At 37.5% G+C, this 16,717-nt stretch overlaps 1 protein-coding gene across 5 annotated transcripts in view; it reads right to left on the bottom strand.

Annotated features, from left to right (window-relative positions):
* The window catches only part of ARHGAP20 (Rho GTPase activating protein 20), a 153,043-nt gene that overhangs the window by 35,143 nt on the left and 101,183 nt on the right, over positions 1-16,717 (bottom strand). For 4 of the 5 annotated variants that reach the window (XM_019715315.3, XM_019715312.3, XM_074335514.2 and 1 more), the window contains exon 4: positions 15,789-15,938. In XM_019715315.3, coding sequence (XP_019570874.3) covers positions 15,789-15,938 — 150 coding nt within the window. Of the gene's footprint in view, positions 1-15,788; positions 15,939-16,717 lie in introns of those variants that run through there. The other variant, XM_074335515.2, reaches the window with a different exon arrangement.

Genomic DNA, 16,717 nt, shown 5'->3' with positions numbered 1-16,717 from the left:
ATTCGTTTATTTTAGCTTTTACTTCCCTTGCCTTTGGAGTCAAATTCATAAAATGCTCTTTGAACCCAAGGTCCATAAGTTTAATACCAATGTTTTCTTCTATGCAGTTTATTGTTTCAGGTCTTAAACTTAAGTCTTTGGTCCATTTTGAATTAATTTTGGTACATGGTGACAGATAGCAGTCCAGTTTCATTCTTTTGCACGTGGCTTTCCAATTCTGCCAGCACCATTTATTGAAGAGGCTGTCTTTGCTCCATTGTATGTTGTTTGCTTCTTTGTCAAAAATTATCTGTCCATATTTATGTGGTTTTATTTCTGGGTTCTCAATTCTATTCTATCGGTCTATGTTTTTCTGCCAATACCATGCTGTTTTGATTATCGTTTCCCTGTAGTACAAGCTAAAGACAGGGAGTGTGATACCTCCAGCATTGTTCTTTTTTCTTAAGATTGCTTTGGCTATTCGGGGTCTTTTGTGGTTCCAAACAAATCTGATGATTTTTTGTTCTATTTCTTTAAAAAATGCCATTGGGATTTTGATGGGGATTGCATTAAGTCTGTATAATGCTTTGGGTAACATGGCTATTTTAACTATGTTGATTCTTCCAATCCTTGAGCACAGAATGTTTTTCCATTTCTGTGTGTCTTCATCAATTTCTTTTAAAAATGTCTTACAGTTTTCAGCATATAGGTCTTTCACATCCTTGGTTAAGTTTATTCCTAGGTATTTTATTCTTTTTGCTGCAATTGCAAAAGGAATTTTTTTTAAATTTCTTTTTCTGAGATTGCACTGTTAGTATATAGGAATGCAGTGGACCTTTGTACGTTGATTTTGTAGCTGGCAACTTTACTGTATTCGTTCATTGTTTCTAATAGCTTTTTGGTGGAGTCTTTAGGGTTTTCTATATATAGCATCATGTCATCTGCAAAGAGTGATAATTTAACTTCTTCATTCCCAATTTGGATGCCTTTTATTACTTTCTCTTGCCTGATTGCTCTGGCGAGGACTTCCAACACTATGTTGAAAAGCAGAGGTGATAGGGGACAGCCCTGTCGTGTCCTGAACGTAGAGCAAAGGGCTTCAGTTTTTCACCGTTAATTATGATAGTAGCTGAGGGTTTGTCATATATGGCCTTTATTATGTTGAGGGATTTTCCTTCTACATCTATTTTATTGAGTGTTTTAGTCATAAATGGATGTTGTATCTTGTCAAATGCTTTTTCTGAACTAATAGATATAATCATATGAATTTTGTCCTTCATTTTGTTTATGTGATGTATCACATTGATGGATTTGCATATGTTGAACCATCCTTGTGCCCCTGGGATGAACTCCACTTGGTCGTGTGATGAATAATTTTTTAATGCATCGTTACATTCGATTTGCAGGAATTTTGTTTAGGAGTTTTGCATCTGTATTCATCAGACATATTGGTCTGTAGTTTTCTTTTTTTGTGTTATTCTTACCAGGTTTTGGTATCAGGGTAATGTTGGCCTCATAAAATGAGTTAGGGAGTATTATCTCTTTTTCAATTTTTTGGAAGAGTTTGAGCAGGATTGGTATTAGATCCTCTTTGAAGGTTTGGTAGAATTCACTAGTGAAGCCATCTGGTCCAGGACTTTTGCTTTTGGTAAGGTTTTGGATGACTGATTCAATTTCATTACTGGTGATTAGTCTGTTTAGATTTTCCAATTCTTCATGGTTCAGCCTAGGAAGGCTATATATTTCTAAGAACTTGTCCATTTCTTCTAGGTTATTGAATTTGGTGGCATATACTCCTTCATAATATTCTTGGGTGATCCTTTGTATTTCTGTGGCATACACTATAACTTCCCCTTTTCCATTTCTGATTTTATTAGTGTCTTGTCTCTTTTTATCTTAGTGAGTCTAGCCAAGGGTTTGTCAATTTTGTTAATCTTTTCAAAGAACCAGCTCTTTGTCACATTAATTTTTACTATTGTCTTTTGTTCTCTATTTCATTTAGTTCTGTTCTGATTTTTGTTATTTCCTTTCTTCTCCTGACCTTGGGTTTCATTTGGTCTTCTTTTTCTAGTTCTTTAAGGTGAAACGTGAGGCTATTTATTTGGGATTTCTTGTTTCTTGAGATAGGCCTGTACTGATATAAATTTCCCTCTAGAAAGATCTTTCGCTGCATCCCAAAAATTTTGGTAGGATGTATTTTCATTCTCATTTGTTTCTATGTATCTTTTGATCTTTCCTCTAATTTCTTCTTTGACCCAGTTGTTCTTTAAAAGTATGTTTTTAGTCTCCATTTATTTGTGGGTTTTCCTGCTTTCTTTTTGCTGTTGATATCCAATTTGAAAGCCTTGTGATCAGAGAATATGCTTGGTATAATTTCAATCTTCTTAAATTTGCTGAGGCTAATTTTGTGTCCCAATAGATGGTCTATCCTTGAGAATGTTCCATGTACACTGGAAAAAAATGTATAGTTTTATGTTTCAGGATGAAGTGCTCTATAAATGTCAATTATTTCCATTTCATCTAATGTGTCATGTAGGGCTGCTACTTCATTATTTATTTTCTGTTTGGATGATATATCCATAGCTGTCAATGACGTATTTAGGTCCCCTTGTATAATTGTGTTTTGGTCGATTTCTTCCTTTAGTTTTGTTAGTAGTTGCTTGGTATATTTCAGTGCTCCCTGATTGGGGGTATAAATATTGATGACTGTTATGTCTTCTTGTTGTATAGTCCCCTTTACCATTATGAAATGTCCATCTTTCTCTCTTGTTATCTTTTTCACACTGGAGTCTGTTTCTTCTGCTATCAGTATGGCTACACCTGATTTTCTCTGGATACCATTTGCTTGGAATGTGAATTTCCACCCTTTCACTTTGAGTCCATACTTGTTCTTGTAGCTGAGATGTGTCTCTTAGAGACAGCATATGGTTCGGTTTAGTTTTTTGAACCAATCTGCTACTCTGTGCCTTTTTATTGGTGAGTTCAGTCCATTTACATTTAGGGTGATTATTGATATGTGAGGATTTCCTATCATTCTATCTTGAGTTTTCTGGTAAGACTGTCTCCATTGTTTCTTCGCCTTTTTGTTGTTGTCTATTATTTCTGTGTGGTGGTATTCTATGATTTTTCTATTTCTTTATACATACAGCAGAATTGTAATTTAGTAAATTACTTCATAGAAACCTTACTCTTGTTTTGATAACTTTTTATTTTTCAATTACAGTTGACATACGATATTATAATAGTTTCATACTGATTTGGTATATAACATAGTGACTGGACATTTACATAACATACAAAGTGATCACCTGATAAATCTAGTACCCATCTGAAACCATACAGTTATTACAATATTATTGACTATATTCCTTATGCTATACCCTACATTCCCATGACTACTTTGCAACAACCAATTTGTATTTCTTAATCCCTTCCCCTTTTTCACCCCTCAACACCCTCCAATTTTGCAACCATCAAACTGTTGTCTGTATTTATGAGTTTGTTTCTTTTGTTTGTTTTTATTATTTAGATTCCACATATAAGTGAAATCATATGGCATTTGTCTGTCTGAATTACTCCACTCAGCACAATACCCTCTAGGTCCATCCATATTGTTGAAGATGTCAAGATATCATTCATTTTTATTGCTGAGTAATATTCCAAAATATATATTTACTAACTCTTCTTTATCCATTCATGCATTGATGGACATACAGGCTGCTTCCATATCTTGGCTATTGTAAATAATGCTGCAATATATGCACACATCCTTTTGAAGTAGTGTTTTGGGATTCTTCCGATAAATATTCAGAAGTGGGATTACTGGGTCTTTATGGGGGCTCCCTTGTATAATAGTTAACTGTTTTTCTCTTGCTGTTTTTAAGATTCTCTCTTTGTATTTAACCTTTGGCATTTTAATTATGATGTGTCTTGGTGTGGGCCTCTTTAGGCTCATCTTGTTTGGGACTCTCAGAGCTTCCTGAGCTTGTATGTCTATTTCCTTCACCAGGTTAGAGACATTTTCCATTTTTTCAAATAGGTTTTCAATTCCTTGTTTTCTCTTTTCTCCTTCTGGTATTCCTATGATGCAAATGTCATTACTCTTGATGTTCTCCCAGAGGCCCTCAACTATCCTCATTTTTTTGGATTCTTGTTTCTTTTTGCTGTTCTGATTGGGTGTTGTCTGGTACCGTATCGCTGATTTGATCCTCAGCTTCATCTAATCTACTGTTGAGTCCTTTTAATGTATTCTTCATTTCAAGTATTATATTCTTGATTTCTAACTGGTTCTTTTTTATGTTTCCTATCTCCATTTTTATGTCTCCTATCTCTTTGTTGAAATTCTCCCTGAGATCACTGAGCATCCTTATAACCAGTGTTTTGCTCTGCATCTGGTATATTCCTTGTCTCCATTTCGTTCAGTTCTTTTTCTGAAACTTTTTGTTCTTTCATTTGGGACAAGATTCTTTGTTTCCCTGTATTGGCTGCCTCTTTGTGTTTGTTTCTATATATTAGGTAGAATTGCTATGCATCCTGGTCTTAGTAGAGTGGCCTTATGTAGTAGGTGTCCTTTGGGGCCCAGTGGACAGTCTCCCTGGTCACCTGATCCAGGTGCTCCTGGTGTGTCCCTAATGTGTGGGTTATGTGTGCCCTCCTGATGCAGGTGAGTCTTGATTGCTGTTTGCAAGTCAATGGGACTGAATAGTTGTGATGACTGGCCGTGACTACAGTGGAGGAGATGTTGTGCAGGGGCTGACCCCATGGAGCAGGATTTTCTTTAGCAGGGTTCTGGTTCCTGCTCAGTGTGCCCTTTGGGTGTGTTGGCCACAGAGGCAGCTGGGTGGTGTTCCAGCTTGGTCCAAAGCCAGCCACCAGCTGTGCTGCCGTGGGGCATCCTGGGAGGGGACCTGCTGCAGGCCAAGTTCCACTGCAGCCTGTGCCTTGCCCTGAGCCACCTGGCATGAGCCACAAAACAATCCGCAGATGGTCACAACCTGCCATGGGCTTGGAGGTACCTCGAGAGGCCAAGCCATGAACAGAGGTCAGCAGTCACGAATACTGGGCTTGGGGATGCTCAGCAAGAGGTATGGGGCATGTCAAGACCAAACACTGCTTGTTTGGGGTTTGTGAACCTTTGAGAGATTTTAAGAATGACTCAAGACAGGCTGTTTGTATGGAAAAGCCACTGGAAGTGGCTTTGGTGGGTCCAAAAGTTGGGTGGGGAAGGATGTCAGGGAATCACCATGGTGGGATGACTGGTATTAGCCAAACTGATGGAGACTCAGATATGGCGGCCAACTGTGTCTGCACCCTGGGAGGGTAGAGGGCTCAACAAAGAAACAATGGCTTCTGCCAGCACTTCTATCTGGGAGAAAGCCGCCAGCCCTCAGCCTGCAGCCAAACAATTCAGTTTCTCCCTATGTCCCTGGTGCCTTTTGAGCTGTTTCCCCAGTACTTGAGCTCAGACCCAGGGAGTCTGTCAGCGAGTAAGTCGATGTGCAGGACCTTTAAGAGGAGCACCTGGGATTCCAGCCACGTTCTGTCTCACCCAGCCACAATCTCCGCTGGTTTTCACAGCCAGAAGTTGTGGGGACTTCTCTACCTGGCACTGGAACTCTTGGCTGGGGACCCTGGTGTGGGACTGGGACCCATTATTCCTCTAGGGGGTCCTCTGAAGCTAAGATATCCCTTCCGAGTTTTAACCACCATACGTAGGTGTGGGACGATCCCGTTCTGCATCTCTGCCCCTCATATCAGTCTTGGGGTGGCTTCTTCTCTATATGTCCTTAGTTATAGGACTTTTGTTCAGCTAGACTTCAGGTGATTCTTAATGATGGATATTCTGTAGTTTAGTTGTAATTTTAATGTGGTTGTGAGAAGAGGCTAGCACAGCGTTTATCTACTTTGCCGTCTTGACTGGAAAAAAATCAAAACTTCTTAATTATTATAATCTCCTGGTTAAGATCCATTCAGTTACAACAAAAGTAGTATTGATTAATTTTTCTGAAGTCACTGCTATATTTAATTCTTAAAGTTAAAAATACTTTAAAGTTTATTTCTATATGGTCTTGTTAGTCAGAACTTCTTAAAGAAGATGGAAACCCTACTTAGTTTCTTGTTCCAGAAAAATACACTTAACACATATTTGTAGTTTGTTTCTAACTTTGTTGCTTAGCAATTTTCTCCATAAGTCATCTTCCAGGATTGGTCATCAGAAAGTGTATTATATTTATTTTACTAATGACCACACAATTTTCATGTTAAACAATTCCTTACAGGTTTTTGATATACTCTTCCTTCCTAAACATATTTTCTTAGTTCATTTATGTAAAATCTTGAATTTATTTAGCAAAAATCTATGTTGAAAAATAGGTGACTTTTCTTTTGACCTGTTAATTTTTTTCAAAGCAGTTAAAGAAAATTGCCACTTTAACACAGTAGTTTTTTAGCTTTTAACTTTTTATTGACACAAGATACATGGAGAAAACTGTACAATGATTAAGTGTACAGCTTGGAGAATTTTCACAAACTGAACACACCCATGTGACCAGCACCCAAATTAGGAAACAGAAAACCACCTTGGAATGTCTTTTGTGCTTCTTTTCTGGCACTGGTTCCGAGTATCCTGACTTCTATTATAAATGAATAATTTTTCTTGTTGGATACTTTATAAAATTTAACCATACAGTATGTACTATTGTATGTCTGGTTTCTCTCATTCAACATTATGTTTGTGAGACTTATCCATATTACTGCATGTGGCTTTAGATTGTTCATTCTCATTGCTGTCTAGTGTTCCTTTGTTTGAATATACAGCATACATTACTTTAAAAAAGAAACAGATTAAGAAATATGGCAGGTTAATTCATTGAGATTGATTTGTGTAGTCTTCTTGTATTTTCCCCTTTCTGTTGCTCTATGAATACAAAACTTCGCTTCCTTAGTAATTCTTAATCTCAGGCATTTTTATAGAACTGAAAACAGAAGTACTCCAAAATCAAGGTTACCCTTAGTTTCATAAGCATCTAAGCTCATTTGATAAGAGCCAGGAGGGCAGGCAGTAGTGGTGGGGTGGGGAAAAAGTATATCTCAGAGAAAGAAAAAGGGCAAGGCAGATTGGAAAGATTCCCTCAAATTTGGGAGGGGATAGAGGCTGTCATCCCTGACAGTGAGCTGGGAATCATATGTCACTCAGTTGAGGTGCCTTAAGGAAACAGAAAGACCCCAGAGGAAATGGTTGTAAGGAGCAATTAGGGAGGTTTGTTCCTAGGCATCAAAGTTTTCATAACAGCAAAGACACCTGCACCCGACATGTGGCAAGGAATGAGCATCTCTGGATATAAAAGCACAACTCTGGGCATAGAAAAAGATAATGTCAGCAGTTACCACAATAAACTGAATCAGAAGTTTTTCAGCTGTTTTGGAGACAGAGAATTCTGTTGTATTCTGGTTCTACTCTAGGAAGACGGGGGTTCCAATAAAGAAGTAAATTTGATTTCCTAACGGCCTTGCAAAATGTGGTCTCAAGGTAGGTTCTAATTTGATCTACAAATAAACAGGCTTTTATTGGATACTTGTTTGTAGACTATGATTCATACCAGGTACTTAAGTCACAATATTTTTCTGATTCCTCTTGTAGATAAATCATTGTCAGATTTAAATATTTCCTGTGTCTTTTGAAAAATGTTCCCATTTTACTATACAGTAGGTCCTCGAAAATTGTTGTTTTATTCAACATCATTTCATTGTAATGTTGGTGAGAGAAAAAAATTGATTCCCAGTTGGGGCTACTGTGTGTGGACTTTGTATGTTCTCCCCATGTCTACATGGGTTTTTCTCTGTGTACTCTGGTTTCCTCCCATGTCCCAAAGATGTGTACAATTGGTGTGTCTAAATTGTCCCTGTATGATTGAATGTGTGTATGTGTGTGAGTGTTCCCTGTGATGGAATGTCATCCAGTCCATCTTCACCTTATAACCTGACTGCTGGGATAGGCTCCAGCCATCCATGACCCTCAAATGGAATAAGCAGGTTGGAAAGTAATTATCTTACTTGTTTTTATTAATTTTGTATGTATAGTTCAGATTTATTTCAATGTTTAATACTAGAAGTGTTTTGGGTCTTTATTTGGAAGTTTGATGATGTTTTTGTGACCAGAAATATGCTATAGGAACTTAACTCTTGTGTTTATGTTAATTAGCCTATGGTAAAATTAGTTTTCTTATATGTTGTTTCACTTAAAGTCATAGTTTCCAAGTTCCTCTCAATGATGTTAAATGAGCACTTAAATGTATAGTTATCTGTAAAATCAAAGTGCAGTGATTATTTTTTCTAGTAGATATAGATTTTAGGTTTGTGAATCAAGATACAAGCAGTGATAGAGATAGGAAATTCCTTTTGGTCTTTTTTGAGATGTGATCTACTCAATCTCCCAAGGTAAAGGATGGAAAGTTCACATTGTTTGCTCTTTCCCCAATTTGACTCTATTAGGAATTCCTCACAGATTCTGGCATTTGTTTGTCAGTTTTATATTTCAAAGCTATTAGTCTTTTCAAATCTCTTTATAGATATTATAGACACGGGCTAGGAGAGACTGCTTCTTGAGCTGCTAGCCTGATGGCATTTTAAACTGATTATGACCTAGATTTTCTTAATAGTTACCGAGATATATACCACTTCTGATATTCTTTGCCCCTTCCTAAAGATCCAAGCTTCCCTCTGATATCATTTCACTTTAGGCTGAAAACTTCCCTCAACATTTTTTTTCTTTTTCTTTCTTCTTTCTTTCTCTCTTTCTCTCTTTCTTTTTTGTTGGTAGTTTAGTTCTGCTGGCAGTAAATTCTTAGAGTTTATTTCACCTTCATTTTTGAGGGATGTTTTTGCTAGATATAATATTCTAGGTTGAAAGCTTTTTCCTTTCAACACTTTAAAGATGCCATTCCACTATCTTTGAAACCATCATAGTTTCTGATGAAAAACCCACAGTGAAGCAAACTGTTCCCTTGTATGTAATATGCTGTTTTTCTCTGGCATTTTCAAGATTTTCCTCTTATGTTTGGTTTATAGCAGTTTGTCTGTAACATCACTAGGTGAAGTTTTCGTCATACTCCTGTTTTCCCTGAGCTTACTGAATCTGTACCTTTTATGTCCTTCAACAAATCTGAAAAGTTTTCAAACCATTATTTCTTCCAATATTTATTCTGTCTCATTCCCTCTTTCTCATCTTTCTGGAATTCCAATTATATATATTTATAACTTTTGATAAGGTATAACATATTTTCTAACAAGTCTCTGATGCATTAAAAAATTTTTTTCTATTCTTCAGGTTGGACAATTTGTATTGATGTTTCTTCAAATTCACCAACTTTTTTCACTTTCATTTCCATTTTGCAACTAAGGCCACACAGGAGATTTTTAAAGTTTAAGATGTAGTAGTTTTCAGTTCTAGAATTTTCATTTGGCTCTTTTTCAAATTTTGTATTTCTCTGCTGAGATTGCCTATCTTTTCATTCATTTCAATTGGCTTTTCCTTTTACCTGCTGAACATAGTTATAAGAGCTGCTTTAAAGTTCTTTTCTGGTAACTCCAACATATGGATGACTTCAGGATTGGCCTCTTAATTGTCTTTTTCCTTTCTTGGTTCTTTGTAAGTCAAGAAATTGTAGATTGTATTCTGGACATAATTAATGTTTTGTTTTGAATAGTCTGAGTCCTGTTATATTTGTAAAACAGTGTTGATGTTTTTGTTTTAACAAATAACTAACTTGATTAGCCTCAAGCTGCAAACTCTATCTCACCTGTGGTGGTCAGGACCTCAGTTCAATTCTTTAGCCTTAGCTTCAAGCTGCTTTGAGACTGTTCCATGCATTTGTGGTTCAGCAATCATCCAGAGCCTTGGGAAGAGTCTACTTGTATCCACAAAATTTGGAGCTTTCCTTCTCTGATATTCTTCTTTTTGAGATTTCCTCCCTCACTTTCCTGTGGCTGTGGCTGACCCAAACTCTGTTCTCTGGTTCTTCAGCAAAATAACTGTGGGCTTTTGTCAGTTTAGTTTCCCCCCACCATATGTGACTATTGCCTGTCCTCAGGCTAATGCATTAAGAATAGGAAACTCACCTTGTGCTGGTGCCTCCTTCCAACTTCCAATTCTTCTTTAAAATTTGCCAACTTTTGTTCACTTTCCAGAACCTTCAGCTAATTCTTTGTATTTTGTTCAGAGATTATGGTTGATATCTGTAGGGTGGTCAGTCTGCCATATCAGAGGCAGAACTCTTCTCAATGCTACTTTTTTTTTTAAAGTAATCTTTTAATTTGGAAATGATTTTAGATTTTCAGAAAAGTTGTAAAGATAATACAGAGAGTCCTTGTATAGCTCTCACCCAGTTTTAGTTTTATAAAATTATCTTCTTACATTACTATGGCACATTTGTCAAATGAAGAAACCAATATTGGTGCATTACTATTAACTAAACCTTTGACTATTCAGCTTTCACAAGTTTTCCCACCAATATCCTTTTTCTTTTCTAGAATCCAATTCAGGATACCACACTGCATTTACTAATCATGTCTCCCTGGTGTCTGTATGGTCTATGACAGTTTCTATGTCTTTTCCTTTTTTTTTCTTTTAAGATTTTTATTAAAAAGTATAGCTAACATACAATATTATATCAGTTTAAGGTGTACACGATAGTTGTTCAACATTTATATACCTAAAGAAGTGATCGACATGATAAGTCCAGCAACCACCTGACACCGTACTATGCTATCACAATATTATTGACTATATTCCCCGTGTTGTGCATTACATCCCCACGACTTATTTGTTTTATACCTGGAAATTTGAACCTCTTATTCCCCTTCACTTTCCCCCCCCCTTTTAAAATTCTTCAATTATAGTTAACATTCGATATTATTTTTATTAAATTTTAGGTGTACAGCACAGTGTTTAGACATTTGTATGATTTAAGAAGTGATCCCCTGAGTAGTCTAGTACTCACCTGGCAATATAAACAGCTATTACAATATTATTGACTACATTCTCAATGCTTTAATTCACATCCTCATGACTATTTTGTAACTACCCACTTGTACTTCTATTAATAAATCACTTCACCTTTTTCACTCTGTCCCCCAACCTCCTCCCATCTATCACCCTGATAAATCTAGTATCCATCTGACATCATACATAGTAATTACAATATTATTGACTATATTCCTTCTGCTATACCCTACATCCCCATGACTACTTAGTAACAACCAATTTGTACTCCTTAATCCCTCCCCCTTTTTTCACCCACACCCGCAAGTCCCCTCCCATCTGGCAACTATTAAAATGTTCTCTGTATCTATGAGTTTGTTTCTGTTTTGTTTGTGTGTTTATTTTATTCTTTAGATTCCACATATAAGTAAAATCACATTGGATCTGTCTTTCTCTGTCTGACATACTCCACTCAGCACAATACCCTCCAGGTCCATCCATGCCACCACAGATGGCAAGAACCCGAACCCATTCCCTTCCCTGGCTGAGCAATATCCCACTGTATGTATGTACCACCTCCTCTTTATCCTTTCTTCTATCAATGGACACCCAGGCTACCTCCACATTTTGGCCATCGTAAATAATGATTCAATGAACATGGATTCACATGTCACCTCACAGTAGCATTTTTGGTTTCTTCAGATAAATACCCAGAAGTGGAATTACTGGGTCCTTCTTTGTCTCTTTTTATAGCCTTTGTTTTAAATTCTATTTTGTCTGGTATGAGTATTGCTACCCCAGTTTTCTTTTTTCCATTTTAATAAAGTATCTTTTTCCACCTCTTTACTTTCTGTCTGTGGGTCTCTTTCAATCTGAAGTGAGTTTCTTGCAGGCAGTACATGTAAGGGTTTTGTTTTCTAATCCATTCAGCCACCCTGTGTTTTTGATCGAAGCATTTAATCCATTTACATTGAAAATAATTGTTGATAGATATGTAACTCTTACCATTTTGTTATTCATATTTTTTATTTGTTTTTTGTCTTAAACCCTTCTAACATTCCTTATATACTAGGTAATACTAGGTTGGTGGTGATGAGCTCCTTTAGCTCTTTCTTGTCTGGGAAGCTCTTTATCTGTCCTTCGGTTTTAAATGATAGCCTTGCTGGATAGAGTAGTCTTGGTTGTAGATCCTTGCTTTTTATCACTTTGATTATTTCCTACCAATCCCTCCAGACTTGCAAAATTTCTGTTGAGAAACCAGCTGAGCTCTTATGGGAACTCCCCTGAAGGTAACTAACTGCTTTTCTCTTGAGGCTTTTAGGATTTTCTTTTTGTCTTTAACCTTTGCCATTTTAATAATAATGTGTCTTGTTGTGTCTTTGGGTTCATGTTGTTTGAGACTCCGTGCTTCTTGGGATTGTATGTATATTTCCATCACCCAGTTAGGAAAGTGTTTTCTGTCATTATTTCTTCAAATAGGTTCTCAATCCCTTGCTTTCTTTCTTCTCCTTCTGGTACCCCTATGATGAGAATGTTGTTATGCTTGGTGTTGTCCCAGAGGTCTCTTAAACTCTCCTCATTACTACTATTATTTTTTTATTATTTTTTCCTTTTGCTGTTCCAGTTGGGTGTTTTCTGCTACCTTTTCTTCCAAATCGTTGATTTGATCCTCTGCTTCATCTGGTCTGCTGATGATTTCTTCTAGTGCATTCTTCATTTTAATTATTGTATTCTTCACTTCTGATTGGTTCTTTTTTATGGTTTCTATGTCTTTTTTTAATGCTTGCTATCTCTTTGTTGAAGTTCTCACTAAGTTCCTCGAGCATCCTTATAACCATTGTTTTGTATTTGTATCTGGTAGGTTGCTTGCCTCCACTTTGTTTACTTCTTTTTCTGGAGTTTTCTCCTGTTCTTTCATTTGGGCCATATTTATTTCCTCATTTGGGATGCCTCTCTATACCTGCTACATCTCTTGCTGGGTGGCCTTATGTAGTAGGTGCCCTGTGGGGCCTGGGCACAGTCTTCCTGGTCACCTGCTCCAGGTGTTCCAAGAGTCTCCCTTGTGTGGGTTGTGTGTGCCCTCCTTTAATAGTTGATCCTGAATGCTGTTGGCATGTCAGTGGGTGACAGTGACTCTCAGGCTGATTGGCTGTGGGGTTTGGCCAGGTCCACAGTATGGGCTGCTGTGCTGGGGTGCTTACCACATGGAGCTGGATTCACTCCAGTGGGCTCTCATGCCTGTTGAGACCTCCGTTTGGGTGTGCCACTCGTGGGGATATTTGGGCCATACTCTGCTGTGGTCTGAAGCCAGTCTCCAAGTATATTGGTTCTAGGGCCTCTTGGGAGGGTCTCTGGTGCAGGCCCCGGTCACCCATTGCCTGTCACTGGGTGTGGAGTACCTGGTAGGAGCTACAAAGTGATCCACAGTGGGTTGCTGCCTGTGTTAGACCTGGACGCATGTGGGAGAGGCCATGCTGTGAACTGAGGATGGCTGACATCAGCATCAGGTCTGGGGTAGTTCCACAAAAAGCCAGGACACAGTGAGGCCTGCTGCCATCTGCTGCTGACTGCCAGCTTTGGTAAGGTTCAGCTGCCGATAAAGCCTCCTGCTCTAGGGATTTGGGTGTAAGGGGGTCTCAGTGAGTCAGCTGGGCAGGACAGAGCTGCAGGAGTTCGCCAGGTCAATCAGATTCAGATCTGGCCATAAGCGTAGGGCGCAGGTTCAACACAGGAAAGATTGCACCTATCTGAGGGCTGCATGGGAGAAGAACACAGGGAAAATGCCAACTGTCCTCCAGTCACCCTCTGAGGCCACACTCCTCAATCTGCTCCCATATGTCTTGACGTGCCCCCGTCCCTCCTGTGGAGCCCAGGACAAGTACCTGTAAGCAAGTGAATCTGTGCATGGGCCCTTTAAGAGAATGGCTGGGTTCCCCACTGTCTTCCACCCCACTTAGATGGAATTCCCACTGTTTTTCACAGCCAGGTGTTGTGGGGGCTCCTCTTCCTGGAATCAGTACTCCTGGCTGGGAAGCCCGGTGTGAGGCTGGGGTCCCTTGCTCCTCCATGGGGGAATTCCTTGGCCAAGATATCCCTCCCAATTTTCATCCGCCACAAAGAGGTTTGAGGCCAGCTCGTTTCGCATCTCCGCCTCTCCTACCAGTCTTGATGTCGCTTCTTCTTTATATCCTTAGTTATAAAACTTCTGTTCAGTTAGACTTCAGATGGTTCTCCAGGTTGATTGTTCTATAAGTTATTTGTAATTTTAATGTGTTCATGGAAAGACACAGACACAATATTTATCTATGCCATCTTGGATCATTTCCCTGTTTGATTGTATTTTTTCCTTTTTTTGACCTTGACAGTTTGAAAAGTACTGGTCAAGTAACCTATACAACATCCTTAAATTTGGGCTTGTATAATGTTTTCCTCATGATTAGATTGGGGTTATGTGTTTAATGAATTATTCTTCTCATCACATTTTATCAAAGGGTACACGATATTCACATGAAATCACTAGTGATGTAACTTTAATCATTTGTTTAAAGTGTTCTACATTTTGAGGAATACAATGTATGTGAAACTTGTGTCCACATTTTCCCTTCTTAAAAAAAACTTTCATGAAAATTTCTTGTTTAAAGACATCATGTAGTCCCACCCCACACTTGAAACTCCTTCCTTTCACCTTTAGTCCAAGGAGATTAAGCAATTGGAAATGATAATACCTAGAGAAATTTGTCATGGAAAAGAATACATGCAGAGAATGATACAAACACATGTTTCTTCCAAATAAGTTCTTAAAATCTTGTGGTGACCAATAGCTCATAACATAATTTAATGACATGCCTTTCCTTTATTAGAACAGCAACAGCTTGGAAAATTTAACTGTCTGGGTTTAGGATGATGCCTGAGGAGTTTGGTGGGGGGGGGGGGGAGAGAAGAAGCAACAAGAAAAACATTGTGTGCATGTGATGAACACCAATTCTTTAAGTGTAAAACAAATACTGGAATTGAAAGTGCAGTTCAAAATCACAGACGTAAGTTTTGGTATGCTTATCCTGAATTGGAAAGTACCTACTTAGCACATTGAGGATAAGAGCACAATTCTTTATTCATACATTTTCCAACCCCATCCTACCCAGGGAGTGAGTCTCAAGAAACTAACTTTCACTTCTTGAATCATAAGTTTGCTTTTGATTATCACATCTCTATAGATATCAAGTCAGAATCTGATATACAAGACAGTCACCCCATTTTACATTATATCATGACATTAATTTTATTTCTGTAGTTAAAATCATTTTCTTTAGAAAATTTCAGAGTATAAACCAGTTATTCAAACTTAACTGGATTACTTATAAAATTTATTTAAGTAAATGTCTATTTCAGTAGTTTGAGAAAACCAACTCCAAAGCTCAATATGTAAAGCAATACCTAACCTTAGAAAAGGGAAAGTGGGAGAGGGCATCCTAGAGCTCTGACAAGTCTATTCCTCTTCCACAGTCCCTGAGGTGCTTCAATAAGCCCCTTTAAAATTCACCAAACAAGATAAATGACTCCCACAGTTCTCAATAGTTACCATTACTTTTCACATATTTTAAGAAAAAGCTCTTTGGGAGAAACATATGGCATGCAAGTGTCTTTATTGGGGGGGGTGTCAAAAGATGAGTTATTGATTTCTGAATAACTCAATCAATATTTTCCTTTAAAAAATTAAAAGAACAAAATTTGATTAACTCCTTTCTCTTCATTCTAAAAATTACATAGTTGATTGTACAAGTATTTCATAGTAGCTAACCAATGTAAATACAGGATAAGCTATGGTTCTTACCTGAAAGTGGCCACAAAGTTCACCGTGGGCCAGCCCAAGACAAATGATTTCATGGCATTGGTGTTGCCTTCTCCCACTTCATCTACACAGCTTGCTGTCCACATATCACTTAATTTAACTTTATTTTTTATCTTAAAGTTGTTGTTATATCTAGAAAGATGAAAACCAGACAAGAATTCTTATAATTTTGTTCTTAAATTTTATGAGAGTTACTGTACTTGGGATAAGATGACAGTTTAAACTAATCATGGGCAAAGAATGCCTTGTTCATTGTTTTTATCTTCAGTGCCTACTACAGTAATGTGGTTGGTTACCTTTGTCCAAAAAAACCTTTATTTTTTAAAAAATATTTTTATTAAAATAACTAACATACAATATTACATTATTTTCAGGTGTACTCCATAGTTATTTAACATTTATATACTTAAAGAAGTGATCACCATGATAAGTCCAGCAACCATATGACACTGTACCATCACGATATTATTGATTATATTCCCCGTGCTGTACATTACATCTCCATGACTTGTTTGTTTTCTATCTGGAAATTTGAACCTCTTAATCCCCTATACCTTTTTCCCCTTTAAAAAATTTTTCAAATACAATTGACATTCAACATTATTTTATATTAATTTTAAGTGTACAGCATAGTAGGCATTTATATAACTTAAAAAGTAATCCCTCTGACTAGTACCCACCTGGCACTACACATAGCTTTTACTATATTATTGACTATATTCCCTATACTTTAGTTTACATACCCATAACTATTTTGTAACTACCAATTTGTGCTTCTTAATCCCTTCACCTTTTCCACACTGCCTCCCAACCCCCCTTCCATCTATCACCCCAATAAATCTAGTACCCACCTGACACCATACATAGTTATTACAATATTTTTGACTATTCTTCATGCTATACCCTACATC

This window comes from Rhinolophus sinicus, chromosome 14, assembly GCF_057876585.1.
Source record: "Rhinolophus sinicus isolate RSI-liver-muscle chromosome 14, RSI-T2T, whole genome shotgun sequence".
Taxonomy (NCBI): domain Eukaryota; kingdom Metazoa; phylum Chordata; class Mammalia; order Chiroptera; family Rhinolophidae; genus Rhinolophus; species Rhinolophus sinicus.
This window is presented reverse-complemented; position numbering and strand designations above follow the sequence as displayed.